Genomic DNA, 27,917 nt, shown 5'->3' with positions numbered 1-27,917 from the left:
ATAGAAAACGAGGGAAAAATAATAAGACCGTAGAGCCCAGAGGGACCTTTGTGCGGCTTTGTGGCTCTCTATAATGGCCTGCAGCCAGTACAGTGATGTAACGGTGCCATTAAATAGGGGATACAGGACATTAGTTTGGTTGGCCAGGTTGATGGGGGGGGGGAGGCTGACAGCACACAAACAGAATCCATGCAGGAAGGGAGAGCACAGATCATTCAAAGAGATGAGAGGACTGGGGAGGACAGTAAAGCCTGGAGCGGTGCAGAGTGCAGTTGGCCATCTGCAGAGAGCAGCAGTGGAGGCCTATTAGGCTAAGTTTAGGGAGACACCTTTTGAAGGGTCAGGGATGTTCGCAGTGTGTGTGTGTGTGTGTGTGTGTGTGTGTGTGCTCTTTAGGTGTCAGACTGAACATATATAAATTCATGTGATAGATAAAGCCCTTTGACCTCGACCACCAAAGACACTGCGTATATCAATCTATTCATCCCTCCGTGTCACATCTCTGCCTGACCTTTAGCCAAATGTCTTTCATCTCTTCCACCGTGTTCCACCCAGTAATCTTGTGCTCTGGACTGATAAAACATAGCTCACCTCAGTATGTCTGTCCACATCATGTCTGAATTCTGTAAATTTACCACTGTAGTGTATTTGTGGTCTAACCAGGCTGCAGGGCACAGTAATAACAGAAATGATGATTACGAGGTACAGGGAGTATACATAAATAACAAGACGAATACTAAAATTTCACTTAATTTAGAAATGTGACAGAAGGTTAAAATTTTAGGTCTTGAGAGTAAAAATACGGATAGTTTGTTCTCAGGCAACAAAAACAATTAAGTTTACATGGTTGATAAACTAATGAAAACAATACAGGGAAAATATTCCATTTTAAATTTTGTTTGTAGGTAATATCAAATTTCTTTGCTTAATAACACAACATGTAACTTTACCATTTGCAAAAGATGCATCTGCATCTGCAAACCTGCACTTTAACCTGCAAACCTGCAGGTTACATATCTGATAAGGTTGGCAGGCACTGCTATTTATATCAGGCCGGAGTCATCTTTGCAAATGTAGTTAAGAACATAATTTACAGAAATCGTTGCATCGATCATAGATGTTTTGGTTGAAAGTCAAAAGGAAGTCACCGATTACCCCTGGCAGTTGCATCCATCTTGGGGGCTCAGAGTCCAACTCCAGTTTCTGGCATTACAAGAAATCTCTGTGTGCATCCCAAGTGACCACATGTGATTCAATTGCACTTCCCTGCTTCAGAAGCAAATCATTATGCCAGTCTACATCATTTTGGTTTGCAAAGACCAAATGGGTTTTTGTTTTCACTAAATGTACCTCCTTATAAATTAAAGGACAAAGAAAAGATAACACTGCTAACTGGGTCTATTGTCCCACTTTAATATAACTGCAGCGCAAATGAGTTTATGCTTCCTTTTATGCAGATGACACCAGTTTAGGTGGCATTTCAGTGCAGCCCAGAACATATTAACTTTGAAATTACATCAGTGAATATTATATTATTTGGCCATAAGGAGTTCAGACTTCTTTGAAAGCAGTCTAAGCCTTTAGCTTTCAGCATGTCTTAAATGCATCTTGGGTGCATTCATAAATGTACTTCAAGCTGCCGACTTTCGATTGGATCACCCAAGATACACGCTAATGCCAAGTGTGAACAGAGCTTAACAGATCACAGTGAATGTTGACCAAGTCAATAACTCACCAACAGTACCTACAGGTGAAAGACACAGAGATGGATGGCGCCGCCTTGGCAAAAAGCTGACAGTTTCATTAGAGCCGTTTACACTGCAGGGCTTCTTTTTCTGGGATAAGGCACCTCGATGTCCAGATGGTATTGTCTCCCCCTCAGAGCACCTCCCTGCTGCACTGTTGTCCTTATCGTTGTGTAAATAAAATCAAGACACCATGGCCCTGGCTTTTTTAATCTGTACATACATGCAGCCACTGAAGCACACAGGAAGATACAGGGCTTAAATCTGATTATATACTGTTAATTCATATTACAACAAGACGACAAATTTGTCTTTCCGACTTCCTTTCTTTAAACCAAATGATTGAGTAATTCAACATTTCCCATGTTCATTGAGTCATTAATGTCAAAATCTGTTGGGTTTTTTCTCCCACTGACCAACAATGATCAATACTGTGTATAGTTTTGTTTTTCTTTAATCAGGAATGTCGTTTAACAGATTGCAATAAAACTAATTATGGACATTTATTCACCAAAATATATATCTAACTAATGTCCATGAAATCAATCGTTAATATGATTTTTAAGTAGATATGAACGTTTACGTACAATAACGCTGCAACAGTGGCTGCTTTTATTAATTATGTATACCACCCACCTAAAAACCACCTAGAAATATCAGGAAATGTGATCAGAACTTAACTGTGAATCAGGACTCATTTTTACACAAATTGTCCTTTGAGATAATCAGCAGACACATGTGAGGTCAAAAAAAGCAGAAAAAAAAGCAATCAGTTCAAATTGTTGTCACACACACACACGCGCGCGCACACACACATTTGCATTTAATTACTCCTTTTCTCTTTTCTGTTCCGTGATCGTGTCTCAGTTCCTCATGCGTTTCATTCGGCTCTAACAAGGAGTTCAGATTTCCTGATTTCAGACATGGAAAAAAAATAATAAAAGAAAACGCTATAAAAGGCAGCTGACATTTTAAAACACCAAATCCTTTAATTTTTTTGGCAAAATTTGGATAGAAAATGACAAGATTTTATATTTCTAAAATCTTCTGAGGCACTTTGATGGCAGCAGCAGGAACAGGGAAGAAGTGTTGCATTTCCAAACATCAATCACTAAAACTCTACATGGTATGCTTTTTATTTTAAGCGAATTCATATCATAGAACATAATTATATGCACTTTGCTTTGTCATCTTTCCCAGCACAAAACTATCAGCTGGTCACCAAATTTCACTTGGGTCCTTTAATGTTTTAAAGCTTCAAAGAATCTTGTGACGGTTTTCTAGCCACTATCTAGAACATGCTTATTGTGTGCTGCACTCTCCTCCACCCCCCTGACCTCCATCCTCCTATCTTCATCCCTGCACAGTCCTGATTTATGGTCCCATCCCTGCTTGCACTCATTCCTCTCGCCTTCACGCCCCCTTTCATGGCAACCACAAACCCATACGGGCAATTACAAGGCATCTGCTTACAAGAGGAGCATCCACTTGCACAGGGGTGTGCGTTTGGCCATATACGGGTGAGGAAAGGGTGAGGATGGGAGATACAGGGTGGCATTTACGGGAAAGCAAACCCTTTGGCTGAATCCCTCCCACAGCTGTCCATCCTTGTATTGCATTCAGCTCTCTTTGGCACTTAAAAGCACTCCGGGCTACTTTCATCACTTGATTTCACAAATCTTAAATGAGTCATAGGACAGAAGAGGAAGTGTGAGTTTTTCCGTTTTCAAGGCAATTTCATTTGGTCATAAATTAATGTGGAGGAGTTGAACTGAGTAGGAAATCTCGTTACCTGCAGAGGAGGCCCAGAAAATTCTGCGGTACAATCCTTTTACACTCCAGTGCTTTTGCTGCAGTGCCCTGTATTATCCACCCTTTCCTCGATCCTTCCATCTTTCTTACTCTCCTCCCCTCGACTCTCCCCAACACTACTCACTTAAACTGCAACTGAGCTGATTCTTATCCACTGTCTCTCAAGCCAACACTTTAGGCTAGAAGGGGACAGTCGGGATTATTTATGAGGTGAGATAAAGCCATGGACCACATGCACACTTGCAGACACAAGCATAAAGGCTTAAATACGGATTAATAATCACACAATCTGTGTCTTAATAACAGTAACATCACATGGAAGTGAACAAGTAACCTTTTGCCAAAATGCTAAAAACACTAGTTTCCAAAAGTAAATCTATAGATGTTTATCGAAAAAGAAAAACAATGTTTTATCCTCTGCAGGCAACCTTGTGGGCATTTCAATAAGATGCATTGTTGTGTGCATGAGTGCTTGCCCCTCATCCTCTGCAGACAAGACCTGCACACCAGACTTCTACAATTAGATCACTCTCAATTATACAAGTAGCACAGCTAACCTACTTGGAGAGGATGAGGATGAAAGGAGGAGAGGGCATGGGAAAGGGATGGAGAGGAGAGAAAGAAGATGAAGCAGGAAGAGGAGAGGCAAAATGGAGAAGGAAATTGGAAGGAAAGTCTTTGAAACCAAAGAGGGTTTTATTAAACAAGGAGAGGGGTAACAAAACAATCGAAAGAGTCAGAAATCATGAACTAAAACTAAAACAATTTGTTGCCTTGTAAAAAAAAAAAGAAAAAAGAAATTAAAATAAAGGTTCCACAGCCTCTACTCGCATTCTCAAAAGAAGCCATAACCACAGAGTACAACTGAGTGAGCATTTTACTGTCTCTGTCCATGACAAAGAAACAGTTAGAGTAGCATTGTGCAAAGCCGTAAACACACCGCTGACCCATGGGAAATCGATACGGCGCCTCGGAGCGTGGTATTATACTGCTGTGATTTTTTACTATGCACTCGCCGCAGTCTGCAGTACATACACTATCCTGTCATTCTGCCCCTTCCCTTTCAGGAAATCTGGATTACCTGACAGTACACACAGATTATTGCAATCTATTGCAATCTTTTTTTTTTTTTACTGCTCACAACCATTGCCAGAGATCCTCTTCTCACAAAGAAAGTACTTTTATTGGGTGAACGAGCACCCAACCAAACTGAAACTCTCACACAATGTTTCTTCCAGCGTCAAAGGTGTACTACAACTGTGTGTGAAATATGACACAATCTCACAGCTACCCGTTCCTCTAATAGGAACCATTAACCATTGGCAGAGAGGTATGCGCTGTGGAGGAGTAATTGGGGCATGTTAAAGAAAAAGTAATGATGTGAAATGTCAAGAATTAAGAGACTTGACATTTCAAGAGTAAAGTTGAACTTTTGAATGGAATCCAACTATGTTACAATGTACATTATGGCTATAAAGAGAAGAGCGAATGGTGCGTGTACATTTGAGGGGCTACAATACTCACGTTCCTCCTCTTTGGGGTCCAGCTGTGTGACGCTGATGGAGAGACGGTCAACCCGCTCCTGCAGGGAGTTGACCCGGAAAGAGAATGAATGTGCCTCATTGAACAGCTCTCCAAACAGGTCCTCTGCATATTTACCTACAAACAAAAGCAATGCATGTTTCCACATGAACTGTGTTGAATGAAATAGATCTAATTGATCTATGCATTTCAAAATTGTTAAAATTGTTCAAAGCATTTCTCTGTCATTTTTATTTATTTATTTATTTTTTTTATTTAATGTAGCCGTCGGTTATGATTGACAACAATTGACTCTGGAAACCCTGACAGCACGTAACACTTTCTGTGGGTCTTTAAAACTCAGCCCTTTGTCAAACACAATCACAGCAAACCTGGCTGTTCCTCCTCTGTCCCAGCTTTTCCCGTTTTAAAGATGTGTAGTTACTGAGAGCTGCTAAAACGCTGTGTCAGCGGTGACTCTGGAGAACCTAGTGGTGCAGGCTGACTTCTCTAATGAAGATGTGAGTGCCACAGATGTTTTACCAAATACAGCTGTGCGCTCCAGCTTCCGTTCTATTATAGGCCTTCACGTGGCAAGTTAGACGACATTAGCCTCTGTAGATTGAGGCGGTTTCCTGTCAAAGCTAATAATGGGACTATTTGTACAAAACCTAGCATCAGGAGACTTATCAAGTTTACAAATCCTTTACATCTGGTCCAAACTCAGTTTCAGGCCCAGAAAAAAAATTTATTAAAAAAAATACTACTGTTTGAATGTGCTGAAAAGGCATGGAGCCTAAATTTGGTGCATTTGTATTCATGGGAGATTCAAATTTCTAGCTTTAAATTGGAATGCCAAGACTCCATATTCTTAATTTCCTGGAACTCTACGAGGACATGGGACCTTCAACTCCAATATTAATGGTAATAATATAAAACTTTAATCGTTTGGATAAATCCAGACAATAAATCCAGACAAGAAAGTAACTATGAGAACAGGGAAATGAGCACAAAGGAGAGGAGTTTCACAACACTTGCTGCACTAAAACTACGTAATCGTTTTTTTTTGTTTGTTTTTTTACACTTTAAACTTACTTCGGTAACTGGAACTGAAATTTCATAGTCACGTTTTACATGTTGATGGAAAGCATTAATTTATCTAGCTTCTCCGGATAACCGGGAGGCTACCCAAGGAGTCTAGAAAAGGATTTCAAGCCCTACATTCACATTAATTAATTTTCCAGAATAAAAGTCATATTAAAATCTGGCTATTTGATAAGCTAATATTGTTCATATTGCTTTCCATATTCCTATATAGACAACATATTAGGCCTTAATGACTTAATCACCTCACACGTCTGCGCTGTCCATGGTCCTGAACCATTAAAATAATAGGAAACGCAACTAAATTGAAGACTGAGGTCTTATTACATTCCTGTGGAAGTAAATGAAGTAAAGAGATGTACAGTCTTTTTCTAATCAGAGCGAAGCAGGTGAGCAATAAACTAGTCCCCCAATTTATTATACCGCTTATTTTTTTACAAGGAACATAAACGCTAGAGCTGTCCCTTGCAATGATCTTGTTAACAATGCTTTGGTTGTTACTGAAATGAGCTGAATGTGTCTGAATTCACAGTATTTACAGATCACCTGAAGAACTAGCCACTGACATTCCAGCATTTTAAGAACAGCCTTATGCTAATTTGCTTGACCCAAAAAAATTATATCAATTCTAAATCACTGTTTTTGCGCAATTGAGCAATTTTCATTTGTAAATATGTGAGGAAAACTATCCGACTATCCAGTTAGTTTAAAAGATTAACATATAAATGTTTAGTTTTTGGGGGGAGGGGTTAACCTACATTTTTGCACTATGATGTCTGATTCACTTTAAAAAAGGAAAAACAAAAATCACTGCCAATGCAACCATGGCTAAATTTGCAGGGGAGAAGGGCTGTGTTCGTAAAATCAAAAGAAAATACATATGCATGTGTACACGAGACTCTTAATGTTACTGACTGAGGCTGCTGAGCTGGCGGATGACGTTGGCCAAGGAGATGTTAGTCACACACTCCAGCTCATTCTTGATGTTCCTTGGCAGCACCGTGTGGCACAGGTGCCTGGGCTCGATGGTGCGCTTCACCAGCGGCATCCTTTTGCTGCAACACTGCTACCTAAAGGAGTCAGAAACAAGGGGAAGAGACAACAGAGTTTGAGCAGGAAGGGGGAAGGAGGAAACTTTTATTAGTGCTCGAATTCCTACAGATTGTGTGATTTTGTAGAAGTCTACAAGATGACAGGAAATTCCAGTTCTACTAACACAACGCCAGAATGATCGTCACTGAAAAATAAAATAACATGATAAAATAATGGTGGAGCCATGTTGCCTCATTGGTTTCGCACACTAACAACAGTTTGTCCTAAATTTCACTTCTATTTAAGGTCCTTTTAAGCACTTTATCTGCCTATTCAGCCCCACTAATGGCTTTTAATTGTAGTGTAGGGCAGTTTAGACTAAGTTGTATTGCTTTTGCACAATTGTTAAAACACAACAACAGAGTCCATTTTGCAGAAATCAGAATTGCTCCAGTTGATGCTCCCGCTGTTTTACCCGAGAAAAATGTTTTGACCATACCAAAAAGGTCAATATCTATGCACGCAGCACACTTTATACAGCAAGTAATACGTTTACCATGTTAACATTCTTAGTTTAACATGCAAATTTGGACAAATTGGACAAAGCAAAACAATTTGACCTTGTGTGCTGGGAGAAGAGTATACAGATAATCATCCTGAGACAGACTGAAACATCTCATGGTATATACTCATAGTTGTTGACATTCTCACTCACTAACTAACACAACTGTTAACTCATGATGGCACAGGGAGAAAAGTCAGAGGATCTCCAGAGTGCAAACATCATTGAGAAACCATTAATATATGTCCAGAAATGTTCCTTCCCTACACTGATTACTGTTGAAATATTCCACTCTGAGCTGGATTTGATCAACAGCCTATCATTACCATCCACTTGCACCCAAAACATGTCAGAGCCCGTAATGATTTAAACACCATGGGTGTAAAGATGAAATGACAAAAGCATGAAAAGCGTTTGATCGTAATATGAAGAAAAGGAGAATGGTAAGGATTGGAGAGAAAGAAAAGTGAGGATTGCAAGCAAAGGGTTTGATGGTGGAGGAGGGCCTAACACCATCTAGAGCGTGACTCCCTCTGTGACAACACCAGTTAATCATGGTAACAATGTTGTGTCTCTGCTTTTGACTTGTGTTTAATTAAAGGAAGCGCGTGCAATGATGCAGAGATCAGGTGGAGGCCCCATCAGCTCCGGCTGCTTGGCTAGGACAGTTATTAGTCCCAGTTAAAGCATAAACTTTAATTGACATCAGGTGCTTCTAATGTTTCGCTGTATTTTTTGTCTCAGTCAGTGAGGAATAAACATGATTATTGACAGTATTCATGGATATCTAGGGCAAGAAAGGCTATTCTAGGAAGCTGCCCGGCTATGGGATGGTGACTGTGCTGAGGTGACTCATCTTGGAAGCATCTCAAATGGGGGCATTGGAGACTGTAAAAGGAAAACATGCACTTCTCTAAGCCTCTGCTGAAATGGCTAGAATGAGATGTGCAAGCAATGTTTCACTAACACAAACCAAGCACTGCGTCAAATCTCTGCCCACTTGTAAAATAAAAGACACCCTCTCCGAGTTGTATCCGGGCATCTTATATCAGCTTTACACTGAAAGAAACATCCATTAAAAATAAGCCGATGGAATGCTCTCCCGTCGCCAGCATTAGCACGTCTACCCTCAGTGTCTGAGGGATACAAGTTATCTGTCCAGTACACTTGCAGCTCGCAGGGGACAGGTGTGTCACTACATCAACATAAAGGGATGGTGCTACACTGTATCCTATTGTGTTTCTGATAATCACAGTTTACCATTTTTGATTGGACCGCAGGTGTCAGTCCCACACAGCAGGACAGAGAACAAGCTGCTAGCTTTCATGACATTAGGTAAGAAAGAACCAATAAATAAATAAATAAATAAATCTTATCAACCCATCTCGTCTCGTAAGGTTCCATATGAGATGCTACAATTGATCAATTTGTATTTATGCAAAGGAAATATGAGCGGTGCCCTTCCTGGTCACCTTGACCACAGCATTTTGGGTGAAAATTAGTGCAACCAGGTGATTCTTTGCCACATAACCATGGCAGAGAAAAAAAAAATTGAAAGGCAGCCAATGGCAAAGTTTTAATGGCAGAAAAAAAGCAGAGATATAACCAAACCCTCCTCTGAGACTGTTGGAAATGAGCAACCTTGGTCTTATTTAGAAAACAGTGTTCAGCAGAGCAGCAGTTATCTTCAGTCAAATGCATCAATTATTCAATATGATAACCCACAAGCATGATCGTATTTTAAGCATAAAGAAGTCTGAATTAACTTTCATTCAATAAAAATAGTTTGTTGCACAATGGCAAGCCAGAGTTAAAATGAAGTTCAAATTTTGTGGGTGCGAGGAACACGCAGTGAACGGTGAATAAAAAGAAAATTAACATCACTGGAGAATAGAATAAAGAAACGAGTGAATGGAAAGAAAAATGTATGCAGGTTGTTCAGCGGCAGCCGAAGGAAGAAATCGCCAGGACTGCAAAAGTAGCGTTACATAAGATCTGAAGTCCATCAAAAAAAAAGAAAAAAAAAAAAAACATCACTCAGGAACTGTGGTTCAAAGCGCTGCTGCCAAAGTGAAGTTGAAAAAGTTCACTGCAATTGTCTTGGGCCGGTGACCGCAGACATAGACCTTCAATTAGTCTGTGCATGTGAGCAGAAATGTGCAAGTAGGACGAAAGGACGGAAGCAAAGGTGACATCACATCCAATACAAACAACTAAATGCAGGCGTCTTTACTGGGCTTTTTGTTAGTCTGAGCTTCTATTTAGTAATTCATTAAATAAAGAGCACATTTTGCAAAAAAACATGTCAGTGAATAGAGGAAATCGCTATTTTCCGGAAAGTTTATGTCTGGTTGCGGAGCCTGTGGTAAAAGCTGTGATCTTTAAAGATTGAACTGAATGGTTGGCACACAATGACATCTGCTTGAGTGCATCCCTGTGTGACTGGCAGAGATGGCAGCAGCTGACCAGCTGTCAGCCACACATTCCACCAGATCCTACAGGTTATCCCTCAAATCCATCTAGAGTATTCCCCGAAAGCTCTTTCCTCCATTTCAATCCTTTGTGCCACTCAAAACTAGGCAGCAGCTGGTAATCACATTAATTTATATACATAAAAATGCCCATGCCCTTCAACTCTCCACTAAGTTCAATGAAAATGGTCTTGATAGTCTCTGCTTCATCTTGCAATCAAGGAGGCAAACAGCAAAACTGCAACAATTGCATATCTCACTTCTGCAAGACCAGAGGGGAAGAAGTCAGAGAGGAATTCGTTTAAACTGCAGTAAGAAGTGATAGCTTTAGGAACCACTGCATGACTATGATGGAATATGATGAAAGTCTATGAAGGAGACGAGACAGCAGATAATTAAAACCAGGTTTATGTCAGACTAAACACATTAAGCTTCTTCGGCCACTCACTCACGCCATCAACACGTACTTAATAGCGATAAGCTGAATCATTAATGTTATATAGTCCCACTTTAATGCACAAAACTTCAACATATTTCTTCCTCTACTAAGAAGCAGGCTCTTCCTGCACAATCTCAATCACAGCTTTATCACACCACAGCTTTCAGCGCTCTCCTTAAATCACCCGCTTCCCTTTCCCATTTTTTTTTTTTTGTATCTAAACAGATGAAAACAGCGATACGGTATTCATTTACCTTTCAACTTCAAGTTACTTTAGAACAACAGTAAATGCTTCTAGGTTTCTTATATGCAGCAAATCACTGGGCTACAGTGAGAAACTGAGGCAGATAAACAGGGATCCAAACAAAATTAAATCAGTCAATCATAGCTTTGTTTACGACTCTGCCATGCATGCACACTAGCTTATTTAAAAGCACACGCATACAGTTTTCAGTTGGTGTGCTCCTCTCCTCTCTGCTCATTTTTTTTTTTTTTCATCCTCAAGGCTTCTCTCCTCCCCCATCTCCCCATGAAGGAATGTGTTGTTCTCCCAACAACCATCCTCCTACCTAGTGGGCTGTAAGAATTATGTCTGAGGACGACAACAACGACTGGGGAAATAAATACCACTGATGACAAATTAAGCCTACTGACAGCTGTGAAATAAAGATGACACAGAGAGACAATCAACTGTTTTAAGCAAAGGAGGGAGGTCGAAAAGCCCACACAAGTGATACGTCCCCCCCCCCACTCTTATTAATATAATTTTGATAATTACAGTTTTAACGACAGACAAAAACAGACCAGACGATGATGACAAAAATACCAAGCTGCAGTAGATGAAAGAGAATCGTCAGTCAGTCAAAGCGCCACAACGTGGAAGCACTTCCAAATAGGTGTAAGTAATGATATCGACTCTTCTCAAGCGTTGGCTTTTCAAAGGGCAGCTGCTGCTCGTTTTGATGGGTACATTTTTCACTTGTGAGTTATAACATTTTCTTGATATATACGTTGGCACATCATAAGTACGCAAAAAAGTGTAAAGCCTCTCTCTTCTGGCTGCTCTGCCGCAGTGAAAATGTTTTGGGGTGTGATGAATAACTGCAGGATACACTTACTGCCTTATTGATTGGGCATTAAATAAGTGGAGACTTCTGTGCACACGGGAGGCTGATTATCCATAAAAAACACACGCATGAACACTCGGATACGTGCAGCTTTTTCCCCCATTTCCATACTATGACAACATGGCATATGACAGCATTATTCTCAGGGAATTTCTCACAAGTTCCCATGAGAAATCAATTACATACCATCGTGGAGCTGACAGAGAGAGAAAATCACAATGCGAGAACCAGCAGGGGAATGATGGACGCTAATATCAGATCCATTTAAAACTAATTATGTTTGAAGACTAAAAGCTGGGTGCATGAGCAAGATGACACTCACACTTCCTATAAAACTAAAAAAAAAAAAAAACAGTGTTCAACCACAAAGCAAACACAGGATGTTCATGGTGACTAGCGCTGGGACCAATTTGAGCCAGTATAAAAATACTGAAGTGATTCATGGATCGGATGTTGTGTGAAGGCAGAACTTGCCCCCATTAGCCCGTTGCCAGAAAGCGTGCAAGCTCAGCATGTCCCTCCCTTTGAGGTATTTCAGCATAGAAAGAGGGAAAAAAAAAAACTTGTGAGGTGGCAGTTCTGCATTTTGAAACATTAACAACAAAAAAATGCAAAACTCCAGGAAGTCTAAGTGGTTTCACAGAAAAGTTGCACTCCGGCATCATTCTGAATGATCAACCGCTATTTGCTGTGGAAATCTAGATTTCTTGGACAGCAAATACACAGAACTTTCCGTAACAGATGTATAGAACAAGTGTAATAACAGTAGGCGACTTTAAAAGATGCAAAGAAACTGTTTAAAGTATGACTAAGCATAATAATACAATCTTATTTTACTGTTGTGCAGCACACTGATTCAGCTTTGTAAATGTCATGAGTACATGACGATCACCACCTGCCTTCAAAGCCAATATGCGCTTTCAGCACTAGATTTAACAGCTTTCAGAACACCTTAGCGGCTCTTTTCTCAGTCTGTCACACTGTCCCTCCTATCCTGACACAGGTAAGCAGAAGAAACACCTCGGCGGTCTACATTTTAGTACACATAATGATTGGAGAATGGAGTTTGCTCCAAATGTCTATTAAAACTTCATGTAACAGCTGACATATCTTTAGAATCTCTTCAGAGTGGCGGAGAGGACCGAGTGGTCCTCAGAATGCATTCATATCGGCAGAGATCTAAATTAAGGTCTTGGAATTGGAACATAACCCAAACAAGTGGATCAGTGCACCTCTGATTATGATTTTTTTTTTTTAAATTCAACATTCTGAACTGTTCCCATCGCGTTTGTCCGACTATGTGAGGAGAACTATTTTAGCACAAATGGAAAGATAAACCTTATTCAAAAATTGTTAGTAACAAATGTAATTAGAAACTTAAAGAAAAGAAAACACCAATTTGGGGGGGGTGGGGGTAGAAAAAAAAAGTTCAATTAGTTTCTTCTGTAGCACACTGGCAGCATATCCAAAGAATTATCAACCATGTCATTTAAAAATGGATCGTAATTACTTCTAGACGTATTTTTGACAATGCAGCCCAATAGCTGCACTGTGCAACAAAAAGATGATGATGACAAACACGCTGAGAAAATTACACCTTTTTATTTATTTTCAGTTTAATATTCATTCAATCAATGGACCAAATGACAAGAACTGAGGTTTCCCTAGACTTTTCCTACATAGTCTGCTAAGCTTTTCTGCTTTCTTGGTTGTTGATTTGGTTCAATTTTGGTTTTAAATCATTAGTAACGTTTACTGCACAAAATAGTATTTAACACACGGTACCTGTAATTATCTGTCTTTTTCTGCTCCACTTTTCCATCTAGTCTTCAGAGTAGCCAGGCTCTCTTCTATCTGCACACCCCTTATAATGGCTCATTCATCTTGGGAGGTGTTTCGCACTGTCACCGATTACCATGGCAACGGCTGTGGTGGGATGTCATTGGTCACTTTATAATATCCTCAATGACACAGCGGCAAAAAATGTGGGGGGGAGGGGGGAGAGAAGTGTGACAGCAAAAGGAGGGGAATGAATAGGCCACAATCATTCATCAAAACAGCAATAGCTCTTGATGAATAAATGCAATATGAGAAAGCGAATAAAGCGAAAAAAGGGCAGATCAGGGACTGCTAATCCATTGTGTTCAAGCACAAAGCAGGTCGAGGGACGGCACGTGCCAGAAGGGAGCAGAGGGCCTCCAGCAGTGCGGCTCACTCTCCCCAGAACAATATGTCCGACTGGAGGCCCTAATGAATCCTAATAGAGTATTCACTTACTCACAATATAACTAAAGACCGTTCAATATGGTGGAGGTCAAGGGCCTTGTATTTAGACAACTTGGCACACACACCAGGCTCCTGATGTCATCAGCTTGAAGCAAATACACATTTTCGTTTTGCAGAATATGAAAAAAAAAACGAATTACATAAGAACAACAAAAAGCAAAAAAGGGATAACTCTGACAAGACATGAACTCAAATGTCCAAAAACACAACACCCAGCCACCAGTGAATTTGTTCATCCCCAGTTTGCCTTCATTGTCTCGCTCCATGAATCTAGAAAATCCCAAGATGAAAAGAAGCAAGCACCAGCCAAGCAGCAAGGAGGCTGGTTGGAACTGTAAATCCAACAGCTTCTGGCTTTCGACAGATCTTATCATCAACTGATGCAAAGTTCATGGTGTGAATGCAAATTCTTTTTCCACAGGATCGCCATGAAACAGAATCCAACACAAGGTAGAGATAAAGTGTCGGGTTCTGACCACAGGCTCAGGCTTCAGCAGGATAAAGAGTGCAGTTTCATCCTCGTCCCACAGTCCTAGCACTTAAAGCATGAAAATATAATGGAAAACCTGGTGTGATTTGAATTATCTATCATCATATTTTTTTCAGTATTTCCCAGAAGTAACAATAGTTTCTAATGGTATGATTAATTTCTAATATGACCCATACCGTAGCAGAAAATAGAAAAATGGGTTAGACCAATTACAATTATTCATTCGTTTATTCAGTTGTGCTTGCCTCAACACTTCATAATGAGACGGTGAAGGTTTCTCACAGTAATGGCAGTTTGCTTCACTGTCTGATGGTGCCGACTAAAGTCCACAACAGGATTCTTTTATATCTCCTCACATCACGCAATCCCGCAAACCCATAACGGCGATAGTAAATCATTTGCAGCATCTTTTTAAAGTCTTCTCTGGCATCTTTGAGGAAACCTAATTCCGCACTTTTTCATAATCTCAGATCTTCGCCACCATCTCCAATAAAAGCAACTTTAAAAATAGAAGCTTGTCCTTACTTATTGAAAAGCATTGGATAACAACTTGTATGGGCCAATAATTTAAGTATTGCAAAAGGCCCGTGAGTGCATCAATAGCCGTGAATTATTCAACAACATAGACACTCGGCACATGTTACTCTAGGACTTGAAAGACAGCCATAGAGCAAATTAAATTCACAATAACGCTTTCAGCTCCTAAAAGCTGCCTCGATCCCCCCCACTTTGCGATGGTTGCATAACCCTGTAAAATGATTCTACGCATTTTGTCCTTTGTTTAGTGATTCCGGGAGATTACTTTACAACTGTGGGTTTGGGGCGACTTTCGCAACTATGAACAGCTGCAGACATAAAAACGCAGACATCTAATCGGGGAAACTGGCAGAGCTGCAGCAGCCAATGGCAGAGGAGATCAAGCTGGCAAAGCTTACAAAGCAGCTGGTTTAAATCAGCGATACAGATTTGCAGAGCCTGACAGAAACGGCTCATTTTCCACAGAAAACACACAAGAGAGAAAGACAATGTGCAAAATCTATCAAGTGGACCGCGGTTTCCTTTTGCTGGTTTAAAAATGTCTTCTTTGCAAATGCAGAGGTTCAACTGTAAACATCCGTCGTTTTGCTCTTTGTTTTTATCACCCTGAGGTACCTATACGTTTTAAAAGGCTTTCTATCTCTTCATTTTCTTGCTCTTGCAATTGTAAAAATCCCATACACACAAACGACTGGATATGCGTGGAAATCATAGACAAATGTTGGGAAAAGTCGGAGATTTTCGGAATCACTCAGCACAGTTGAGTTGAGCTATAGTTGCATCGTGTCCCACACCGCAACACTTTGGACTGTGTTAAAAAAAAAAAATTCAAGACATTCTGCTGCATCCAACTTTCTTTCTGGGACATAATGGCCAAACAGACTGCACAAATGTTGTCTTTGAGTTACTCCAGTAATGATTTTGTCTGATATTGCTGCGGTTACAAAAATCAGGATTTCACTAGAGCAGACTAACAGTCTGGAAACACTAAAGAAACACCAGAGAAGTTTTTGAACTTTAAACTTTGTGATTCCGACTCGTTTTGAAGTGTGTTGACGTTTGCTGTGCACATACCTGGGCCTGAAATGGCCCTAGAGAGCTCAGGCTAACACACTGCATTTCACGGCTTTGGTTTCCAACCGTGCACCACATCGTTTTGCTTTACGCATGCTGGACATTTTTGTGGGCTTCTGATGGAGTCTTTTTGGCCACTCCAACATATCGAACAATTCAGGCGTACATTTGCAGGGCTCACACAGAGAAAACTGTATGGGGAGAAAAAAAAAAAAAGAATTTCCAGCTTCTCTAGTGTTACTTTAAACAATCACCAAGTTGATCCATTGCTGATATGCCTCGAAGGCCGCAAGTAAGGTATTTGTTGGCTAAACGGTCACCCCCCTGATATGCACATATAAAGCTGATTTCGTGGAATTCGCAACTCTAACCGGCAGTGTTTTCCTCACTCAGCTGATTACACAATGCCAGCTTACTGTGTATAAGAACGCCAGTGATACGGGGCTGAGTCGCCACTGTTTGGCATATGTAAATTACAAGGAAGAACAGAGGCAGGTTAAAGCGGGCGGCACACCAATCGCATTTCCTGCTTGAGTCAGTCCAGTTTGTAGAGGCTCAGTCTAATGGGATCACAAATTATGAAAAAATGAATGAATGAAAAAAAAAAAAAAAAACATTCAATCTAAAATCTAAAACAGAAGCCGGGTTTCCATTGCCGTTTTTGATTCATGTATAGAAGGTCTGAATAAGAACAGGTGAAAGGCAATGTCTATTGTTTTGTTTTTTTGTTGTCGTTTTTAATTCCACTAACATGCACAAAAAAAAAAAAAAGTATACAAACTCACTTTCAGTGGGTTTTTTAATAACATTTTTAGGGAAGACTTGATGCACAGCAGGGGGGCAGGACAAGAACAACACTGCAAATTGCATCCGACTTGGCACAGATTAAAATGACAGGACTCGCAAGCTGTTTCCAGTCTGAGCTGGCAAACAATAAATTCTTGTGACTGAACGGCATCTTCCCAGCTTTATGTTCCAGATATTCCAGAGATAAAAATACTTTCTACAGAGAACCTCTATTCTGTTTTCTCATGAATGTCCACCACAGTAGTTGTTGTTGATTCTTCTCTATGTCCGTTTCTGGTTAAGAAGATTACTCAATCAACTGTATTAAAGCCACTGGTAACATAGCCTTTACTACCACCCCATGACAATGCTACGTAACCGGTTTATTTGCTTCAAACCAGGACATGTAAATGTGTCTCATCCAAGTTTTTTTTGGCTGCTTTTCATAAGATTGCTTCAGATTTGTGTCACAAGTGAATGGAAACATGACGGGACAGTGTAATTTGGACTAAAATCTAATAAAATGCACATATACACAGCACATTTTGTGGAGAGAAATCAATGAGGCAGCAGAATTTCAAATAGCAAAGGCCAGCATGACTACAATACCCCAACACACACAAACATCAAGCTTTGGACCCCAGCACCACCTCCCAACCCACCTGTCACAACAGAACCTGTTGGCAGAGCATATCATAGCATAAACCTGTGTTACTTCCTGCCAATTAAAATTTTGTACCAGCCGACATCCCTTCAGGGGTGAGATGACTGTAGGAACAGACACACACAAGCACACACTACCATGCACAAAACTCATCTCGGGCTAAAAATACACCTGCAGCACTAATGCTGTCAGCATGGGCTGAGATAGCTATGCTAACTAGGTTTGTGGGTTGTGGGAAAAAAAAAAGATACACTGGCCCCCCTCCATTTCCTTTTCTCAAAAGCTGAGTTTTTGACACAACTCTTTGGAGAATAACAGATGTCAATGTGCAAGTTAGAAATCATGCAACTGTTTTGTTTATTTCACGCTGAAGACTTCCTTTATGTTTTTCTTACCATGAACACACCAAACTGTAAAATGACCCAATTATGTGGAGGCATAAGCAGCCATAAAACCAGCCCTCGTTATATTTTTTTTTCATAAAACAAGAAAGTCTCAAGCGTATAAGAAGTTGTTACTGTGCCTTAACAGTGGTCGTCTGTCCACTGAATGGCTGGACACAGCCCACACTGCATTTTGTTACAACAAAAGATTAGATCACTCCAGACATTCATTTAGAAATCCTGCTTTATCTCACATTAGATTACTAAATATTCATGGACATCTGTGTGGCAACATCAATGAGTAAAGTGTCTGCTGAACAAACAGACTCTCACAAGTTTATCTGCTGAGTGCATTTAAACCCACTGGTATGAATAATGAAAACCTGCTGCTCAATAATAAATGTCTGCATGCTTGCACTGTGCAGATGCACTTGTTTGGCCTGTGAGGGAAATTTCATTATACCAACTCCCATGCTGCTCCCATAGATGTGATAGACATGCACACCAACTCAACACTGCACCAACCCCTGTCAATTCAAACAACAATAACCCTAAAACAGACATCTCCAAAAAAGGGAAGGAGATACTTGCAAAGCCAAGGCGATTCAGTCCAGCCACTAAGCCAGCCAGGAGGCAAAGTACATAAAGTGATACTAGCTTCAGCAAATTCTTGCTCCGAGTTTTTGTTAAAAGACTATTGTTGAATAGCTGCTATGTAAAAATGAAGGAAATTACATTCATCAACTGTCTGGATGGTTTTGACAAACAAAGTGGCCATGTGGGGGTTTTCAGTGAGTTGGAAAAGTGATCATATGAAGAGTATATGAGTCAAACCTCTCCACAGTTCCACAGGTGACTCATTGTTTTCTTTTAATACAATGAGTTCCAGATTCTCAAGACCTTCAGCTCTAGGTGCATGTTAGGAAAATATTTCAGAGCTTTTGGGCAGACATGGAGATTGTCAAGACAGAGCAACAAAGAGGAAGCAGGAAGCGGCTTAAGCCTCAGTAAAAAGGATGATGAGGAAGAAGAGGAGGAAGAAGAAAAAAGACAAGAAGCACCAACCAATGTTGCTAAATTCTGGTTGAACAATTGACGCCTGAACGGGAAGACATTGCAAGTACAGCAAGAGGAGATAGTAAGTATGTTATACAATATGGGCAACATTAGACCATGAATAAAAATAAAAAAAGAGAAAAAGAAAAAGATGGGAGCCCAGCAGTGTGTTAAGTGTCATTCAGAGGTGGTCTCTCTGGAATGATGAACATCACTTGTACCTATATACTGTTGCGAAAAGTGCTTTTAAGAGAAAAGAAGATGACAAATGAGATGGGACAGTGTGTGATATGATAAATTAGCCGTTTGATTTCTTACATCACTACTGCCACCCGAACTGCAGTTATTCACTGCACTGGAACAGCCGGGGAGAGGGAGTGCTCTCACTGCCAGACCCTTTACAGAGAATAACAATGCCTACAGTGTATTACACACCGAAAATACAACAGAGACAAACATTTACCAATGCTCCAAACATGAACGATGGCAGATTGTTGACTTGGTATATAAGGTGCCAGGGTCTAGTTTTCACCCATTCTTCAACAGAATGAGAAGAGGTGAAGCATGGGGGATTTATGGATAAATTGAACAAATTAGACAGTGTCCAGAGCAGCTGTGCCCCTCATATAGTCTCTTGAACTTGGGTGCAGTGACACATTATGCATCTGTGCATGAGAAACAGTTCTGGGAATAAAGTTTCTGCAGTGATGGTCAGCTAAGGTGCCCTTGCTGTGGGGAGGCCTGAGGCTGTGCCAGTTGGAACAGAACAGTAAGCCTCAGAAGTGATCAGCGAGGGCTTGATCCAAAGTGCTTTCCAAGTCAGGTGGACTCGGGGTTCTTATACACCAAGCGTCTGTCTCTCTTGTCTTTTCAGTGTGCAACACCATTGGCTCTGCCTGACCCCATCAAACCTTATTTCCACCCGATTCATCATGTTAAATCGCTGTCAGGTCAAGCAATGAGAGAGATCAATCCGATTGGCTGTTCAGTAACTGATCTCTGCAGTACTTTAATGTAACTTTAACAGTTTTTCTATGCTGAAGTCCCTCCACCCCACTTGTTCTTGACGTTGGTTTGGTGCAGAAGCGCTCAAGGACTGCATATATGAAAAAATAAATTAATTAACTTAAAATAACAGATGCAAGTGTACCCCTGGAAGTAGCCAGAGGTTGGTGGTTGTTCTCAGGCTTTCTTCTGTCTGTAGCAACGTTTGCAGACGAGTTCGGCTGCAGGATTTTTGTGACCCGTGTCTCCTGTCCTCTCATAACCCCCACAACAGCTTCCATCTTGTAACTGCACACCACTCAGCTCTGAAAGCCACACTTAAAAAAAATATATAAAAAAATGTTTAAAAAAAAAAAAAATCGCAGCAAAGCCAAATGGTGAGTTTATGTTCTCTATGTAAATAGAAATACGTGATGGGGTGGGGGAAAGGGATGATTCTCTTCAGAGAGAAGGGGGTTAAGGAAGAAAAAAAAACAAAAACGTGATCGAACACATTTGTGTTAAAGCAAATTAAAGCTATCCTTTTTACTGAGGCCTCAGTTAGCCACTTACATATGTCCTTTTGCTAAATAATGATCAAGACTGGTTGGCCATGTCTGACACTTCATCCATGCAGTGAGTGGGGATTTTTACATTGTGGCAGACACTTTACTTAAGGTGTCTGCAGGATTCAATTTGCTATATTTAGATGGAGGCCGAGTGCTGTGAATGTGAGTCCAAACGATCACCGACAAGCCACAATACAGTCCATCCACACAGCTGACAAACCCATATTCCACTTGTCCAAATATGTCCTGCTGCTAGGAAAGGTGGGAAGGGTGGCAGTGTGGCAGAGGGGATGGATAGAAAGCATCTTGTGGTTCTTTTTTTCTTTCTTTCTCTTGCTTATGACTCTGAGGCTCTCTGCTCACCTCCGATTGACACATCTTGAAGGAGAAAAACAAAAATTCCTGCAGTTAGAAAGCCTTTCACAGGTGTATTCTCTCCCTTAAGTTGCCCTACTGCTTACCTCTTATCAGTGGCCATATTTCAAGCCCCAAGTCCTCTTTTCAGTATCAAGTGAGGCTGAAGTGCAAGTGTACGTGTGTGTGTGTGTGAGTGCACAAATGCACTGGCAACAACATCAGAGGGAGACAGAATCCATAGTAGCTGCTATCTGTGCTCCCACACAATTCCATGTTGTCTATCATGGTCAGACAGACTTTGGCCTGCCTGTCGCCCCCTCGTTACTTTAACCCTGCGCTGGTGAGGATATCAGTCATCACGCCCTTGTCAATCACAGTCTCCATGTTGGTGTACCACCAGGTATCTCACTCCTGTTGCAATTACACAAATGTCTGCCTCTTTGCTCTTCAGGTGAAAGTTGCAATACAAATAATTTGGGGTTAAAATCTGTAACTACCTGAGCCCAGTCCTCACACAAGGTTCTTTGAACTCTGCAAACCTTTAGAGCAATGTTTGATCCCAGATAAGAGCTGAAAAATCTCATTTTATTTTCCTATGAATCTTCACCGAGAAAAAGTTTGAAGAGTTGCATGTGCTATTGTTTCCACGATAACTCTGAGTGTGGTAGGGATTTCTCCCCTTCTTAATAACAGTAATGAGGCCACATACTCTTCCAGAAAAAAAAAAAAAAGAGCTCCAGTGGTAATTAAGTGGCAGTACAGACACAAATTTCCCAAACGTGAGACTCTATATGAAACTAAAAGGCACAATATTTCCGAAGTGAGCCTGCAAAAAAAATTCCTATGCTTAATATACGCCACATTTGGACAAATTCTTTGAAGCTCCATGCAACAGCTGCCCCAATCATTCTGCTTCCTCTTTTTTCCTCCCTTACCTTCTCGTGAACTCACTGTCAACCACCCAGACGTGGCTCATGCCCAACGAAGACATGATCTTGACCACAAAACTGGCAGTCGCCATTAGCCTCATTGCAAGCAGTCAGCTCTCAGTGTGCAGCCCTGGTTTTTAAAAACTAGGACAAATGAAGGAGAGGAAAATGGCATACAGTCCTGCAAGAGGCCGGTCAGTGGGAGAGAGGAGCGAGAGAGACATAGGAAGCTTGGGAAGAAGAATGAAGAGAAAGAAATGGAGGGGAAAGGGGGGGGGGTCTGCAGTAGTCCCGGCAGTGAGGCCAGGCCTGTCTGTCAGCACCTATCTGTCCCGAGGCTCAGCTACACAGACCATGCTTCTGCCTCAAGTTGCCACTAACATTTATATAAGCACACACAACAGTGCAGTCACACGTTGACCTTATTCTACACTTCAGGATGGATCCGTGTGGTCTGCAGCTTTACTTTTTAGCTGGAGGAGGATGGCAGTCCTCCAGGAAGCTTATGCCAAGCTTGTTTAACTCCAAACACTGCTCTGGCATTTAACCAGCTCTAGGCTTGATTAGGCAAACAAAGACATTTTACAAGACAGAGTTCTCGGTGCATGACATTTTGCTTTGTATCTCATCAGTGGGACAGTTTGGACTCATTGGGAATGTTCATCAAATTCAACGATCAGAGTGACCATCAGCCGCAATCTCTGAACTTTTCCTTTTGTAGTCTGCTGTAGGAAACTAAATAAGCTCTACCTTCTATCCAGCAACCTTAGCGCCGCATGCCTTATGCCGTTAACTGGATTTATACAGGACAACTTTCACCGCTCTGGTGGATGTTTTTGTCTGCTCTGCACACCCATCAGTGACTGCTGCTCAAAAAAAAGCTCTTCACTGTGCTACTGAATTCATATTTACATTAAAAAGGTTTACAAGAAGGCCGGAAAATCATCAAGTCTTTATGTACTTAGTGTTCAGGTTTGACAAAGTACATCTGTTGCACAGTCAAGACCTGATTTAATACACATTTTCTTCATTCCTCTGGATTCATTTTCACCTTCTGCCTTTAAAAGTGAAGTTTCAAAATGTTCAAATATCCCATATGTGCATATTTAAATTTGAAGCGATACCCCAAGTGCGGATATGCACATATCACAACACCCATATATATGAATAAGTCAGTGACAGACCAAGTAAATGTGAATGCAAATGCATAGAAAGTGAGCAAGTTATATAGCAACACTGTTAACTAGCAAAGAGAAACACAACAAAGTAGGAATTCATCTCAAAGCATGTTAAACATCCGTTTTTATCGTCCCGTTATAAGCTGTCGTGCAAACTGATATGTTACATATTTCAGCTATAAAAACCTCCGATGACTGTTGGCCCCAAAAGCTTTTTGCCATAGTCGTACCGGTCCTTCCGTCCAGGTTGTGGTGTCATTCCAAAGGCTGAGCCAGTCTGTAGCCAGTGTCCACGTTCATGTAGGGCATGCAGTGGCGATTGGCTAGGTCAAAAGGACGTTGCTTAAAGCTCTCTGACCTCCGAGGCAATAAATCACATTGGCTCATCTCCATCTTGCATTAAAAAAATATGACGCAGGATACGTGTGATCTCACAGATGATACACAAACATTCACACATGAGTGAAAACGAATGCCCCGCTGCTACAGATTGAGGACAAAGAGGCGATACCAGTGGGCAGAGAGAAGGCAATATGACTGATGCGTGTGTGGGGGAAAATACAGTGTTTTCCCTCTGTTACATAAGTCTTGACACTTTACCAGCAGCTGTGGGCATGTGTCTATAAATGAAAGACCGTTATGTAAGGGAATGCTTTGTCTCAGACCATTTCTCTTAGTCGAACATGAGATTTTTTTCTTAATATGGCGGAATATTTATGGCTCACAGAAGATATAAACTCTTTCCACTACTTCTGGTTCAGCACTGAACGAAAAGGTTAGAGGATGCACCTTAGCTTAGCTATAAATTCCTTCCAACGACATCTACCATCAATGAATGCATCTTTAACCAGTAAGAAGTTTCTGACCTCTGTGAGACCCCTGCTCTGGAGAACTGACAGAATGGCTGCTAAATAAGGCCGCTACGAGTGCCGTTTTCTTGTTAAAGGATTTAAGTGAGTTTGCCATTTCCTGCTAACCATCAAAGACCAAAGTATGGCGAGCTTGAGAAGCAGCTTAAGCTCGCAGCCTCTGCTGGGCTTCCTTCCAGCACAAATCAGACGCACCGTGTCCTGGGATCTCATGCAAGGCCTAAGCAGAGCTGAGTTCTTGCAGTGGGCTGCAAATGAACAGCCAAACACCGGCTCCTAACTGAAGGCAGCAGTTGTCTGCGTGCACAGGCTCCCCTGCTGTGAAACTGTTGACTAACACAATAGGACACTAAGAGGCCACTTCCCTACTCGGTCTTCTAAGCTGTTCTCTCCAACATCTTTATATGAGCAGCGGCGATGGTCTTGAATTGTTTTAAAGGCCGTTTGTCGTGATTTTTGTGGTTTTCTTTAACTGTTCAGAGCCACAGTGCGACTGTAATCCTAAGTGTATGTTGAAATAGGGGAATTCTCCATGAAGCTGCTCTCATTCACATTCAGAAATTGTGACTGAAAATCAGCCCATTAGGACAAGACATCAACTCGCAGTTGCTTAAAGCGTTTCCAGTCTTTCCAGTCTAGCTGCAACTGCAGCTCGACCAAACTGTGCTTGTAGTGTAGAGTGCAGCATCAATGCTGGGCTCATTACAAACAACGGAAATTAAGCGGAACATAATGTACTGGAAACAAAAGTCAATGGGTCTTTTATTTTCTACTTAATTCTTGTCTCTAATCCTTCAATGTCTTTCCCCATGTACCTTTTCTTTGTAAATCCCAGAACTCTTACTCAGCATAAGTAGAGGAGCAGAGAGGAAAAATGAACACTTGTGAAAATCCTGATGAAAATTCAATGCGTATGTAATTGAATAAAGCCAACGCAAATCCTGACAAGAGGGATTTAAGCTGTGGATGTGATAAACGTGCCTCGTCTCCCACTTTTCCAGCCGCCATCAATCTTCTCGTGCGACCACAACGACCGAGGTATCAGCTCAATAAGAACCAGTCAGTTAAAGAGCGGAAAGAGGAGACTGAGGAGTGGAACGCAGCATCCAAGAGAAGGCAAAAAGCATCTGGCTTTCGAAAAGAGGGTAAAAGGGAAGAGCATGTGTTGTGTGCTTCCTGTCATGGTGAAGCTCAGTGTTTTGCTTCATTTTGAATATTCAAATCTATTCAAATAAAGATATGCTCTAAAAGCAGATCAGTCTGAAGTCAACAGACCGCATTTAGAAACGACAACAAACAAGACAGAAAGTACTTGGGTGACCCTTAGGGACAAGCACATCTCAGCACAACTTAACTGCCAACATCAACACAAAGCACGGACGTACAAATCCACGGCCCACATACGCCTACCTTCAGCGCTTCGGCCAAAACCTTCCAAGGAAAACTGTGTATCCAATTCCCCCCTGGAGTAAATCAAGGCTGCGCTGTGCCGAGAAGGGGATCCGACTTCATTCAGCCTGCCATCCAAACGTACACATGACACCCTGGGAGTGGCCTTAACAGTCCATAGTTTATTCCATTTTGAGGCTCACTTTGGCTTTCAGCTAATGGTCTAAACCAGGTCAGTCACAGGAACTATGGGGCTTCATTTCCCAAATAACCGGCTGTTATGCAATGGCAACATTTTGCACATTTTTTTGGTTTTGACCGTGTTTTCTACTACATGCTGTTAAAGCACAAGCTCTTTGCTGCAGTGATCAGATACAAAATGAAGACAGACTAAACCGTATGAAAGCAAGATTCCTTTTTCAAACACATCTGAGCCATAAGCGGCGTGAGTGACAGGCTTCTTGCAGCAGGTGTGATTCAGCTTGTTCACACCAAGAGCGTTGCCCCATAAGGAGTATGGATCTGCTACGTAACGAAAGGCAAACAGACATACTGTACGAGTGATGCAAAATGGATGAAAAGACTGGGAATAGGTGCTCAGCTTGTGACAGAGTTAAAACATAAATGAAAGGGGATCAACAGAGGAGACTTAGTTCCCACAGTTGAGTACTGTAGGGGGCCCTTTAAACTCAGCTGGAACATCTGCCTTTTTGTCACGATGACAGTGCTACAGGGATGGCCAGACGTGTCTTTTTCAGAGATACCCCGTCGAGAACCTGTCACTCCTCTCCTTCTCTAAGTGAAAAAAAAAAACGAGGCAGAGAAGATGAGGAGCCAGACTGGCTGCTGCTCAAGACATGAAGAAAAAGATTAGGTGTATTAAAAGGTGACGAACACCATGAAAGAGTAGGAAATTAGAAGAAAAAAAAGGTACTTTCTGCATGACATTATGCCGCTATGAACGTGCTAAAGAAGTCAGGCTCTATAAAAAGTCTGAAGAATTTCATTTTCCAACGTAAGATTAAAAAGGTTACACAATACAATATCTGCTGTAAGACAAGATGTTATCTCAGGAGTTGTAGAGGATTACTGGAACGTGGGGGAGAAGGAGGACAGAGTCCCGTTATGAAGAAGCAGATTGAAAGAGAAAAAAGGGGAAAGAAATGCAGAGTGACAGTAGCTGTTAACTACTGGTAGGTGGTGGAGGCAGTGGTAGTAAGACACAAGGAGCACCAGTCAGGCAGGCTAAACTGTGCCCTGGTGTCTCTCTGTCAGACCGGTTCAGTCAGCGGACAGAGGCGGTATTATTAAGCTGTGGGCCTGGCCAAGAGGAAGAACAATAGCTCCAGTGTGCCGGATCCTCGGGAGCATCCCAACAGCTGGGAGATAGGAGGTGCGTCTGTGGCTCCACTAAATGGCACGTAAACGTGAAACTGCACGCTGTGCACACATCAAATTCTGCTCTCTTTCGCCTTTAACAGACTGCCTGGCCCAAGTTCTCCTCATTCTGCTCTTGTTCCCCCCCTCCAAATTACTCCCTCAATATGCCCTGTGTCATTCTTTTGTCCTCCTATAACCCCACTCCACCTCCGAGGGGAATGACAAAAGACAGAGATAGAAAGAGAGATACTGTTCATGCTTGCATGAGAAAGCCGGAGACTGGCAGAGGATCAGAGCAATGTCAATAAACAAGAGAGGTCCAAAAAGCCTCCGCGGGAGGCATGCCAAAACTGTTCTCTCACGGGGGGGGCTCCCACAGAAAAACATGTGAAAGTGCCAACTTTCCAGAAATGTCATCCCTCAAAGCAAAAAGTTCACAGAAAAAAAAGAAAAAAGAAGAGATATGCTCTGTTCTATTGTAGGAATACACCTGTGGGCAATGTCCGTTAAATGGATGCAACTGAGCACCTACCAGAACAGAGGATTTCACGGTGCCATGATTCTGGACCACAGCATCCATCCCTCATCAAACATCCTCCCATCGCTGATAGAGCAGGAGTATAATCACTCCGTTTGTCGGCATCATTTAAAGCCAACTTGCAATCCAGTCAGAGTGGCAAAAGTTGTGATCCCGGACGACCCCTTTGAGAAGTGGTGAGATCTGGCCTGTACGGTGGTTTCTGCTCAGCCAGCTGTGGCTGCGAATGTTACTGTTGCAGTCATTTTATTTGTCGATATTGACAGGGTGTCTAGTGCAAGACCCCCCCCCCCCCCCCTTTCTTCCTAGAAAATAAAGAGCTGATCTGAGCTGACCGATCTCATTCTAAAATAACCAAATCAACCATCGAGTTCTCACATGCAGCCACAATTGCATTTTCGTCCCTATTCGTGTCTCCCATGTGTCATCATTACATACGACAGGTTCTATAAATCAGAGGCAGAGACTAGCCTCACTACTGGATTGTTGCAAGCAGCTGGCACCACAGCGTAGCTCGGCTCTTCTGCCGATGCTTCGCAAGAGAAACCGCTCGTCCCCAGGAACAGATCTTCAGGCCGTTCCTACTTTTGACATCGCAGTTAGATCTGGCAAACCATCAACCCGGCATAGGATCC

The 27,917-nt window shown here is 41.6% G+C and overlaps 1 protein-coding gene across 3 annotated transcripts in view; it reads right to left on the bottom strand.

Annotated features, from left to right (window-relative positions):
- Positions 1 to 27,917, bottom strand: part of wasf1 (WASP family member 1) — a 53,045-nt gene that overhangs the window by 23,788 nt on the left and 1,340 nt on the right. For all 3 annotated transcript variants that reach the window (XM_072362331.1, XM_072362330.1, XM_072362329.1), the window contains exons 2-3: positions 7,098 to 7,252; positions 5,082 to 5,216 (exon numbers count right to left, since the gene is read on the bottom strand). In XM_072362331.1, coding sequence (XP_072218432.1) covers positions 5,082 to 5,216; positions 7,098 to 7,230 — 268 coding nt within the window. In that variant the 5' untranslated portion in view covers positions 7,231 to 7,252. The remainder of the gene's footprint in view (positions 1 to 5,081; positions 5,217 to 7,097; positions 7,253 to 27,917) is intronic.

Source organism: Leuresthes tenuis, unplaced genomic scaffold, assembly GCF_036924035.1.
Source record: "Leuresthes tenuis unplaced genomic scaffold, fLeuTen1.0.hap1 SCAF_13, whole genome shotgun sequence".
Lineage (NCBI taxonomy): Eukaryota > Metazoa > Chordata > Actinopteri > Atheriniformes > Atherinopsidae > Leuresthes > Leuresthes tenuis.
The sequence above is the reverse complement of the archived record's forward strand: the minus strand, read 5'-3'. Positions and strand labels throughout refer to the sequence as shown.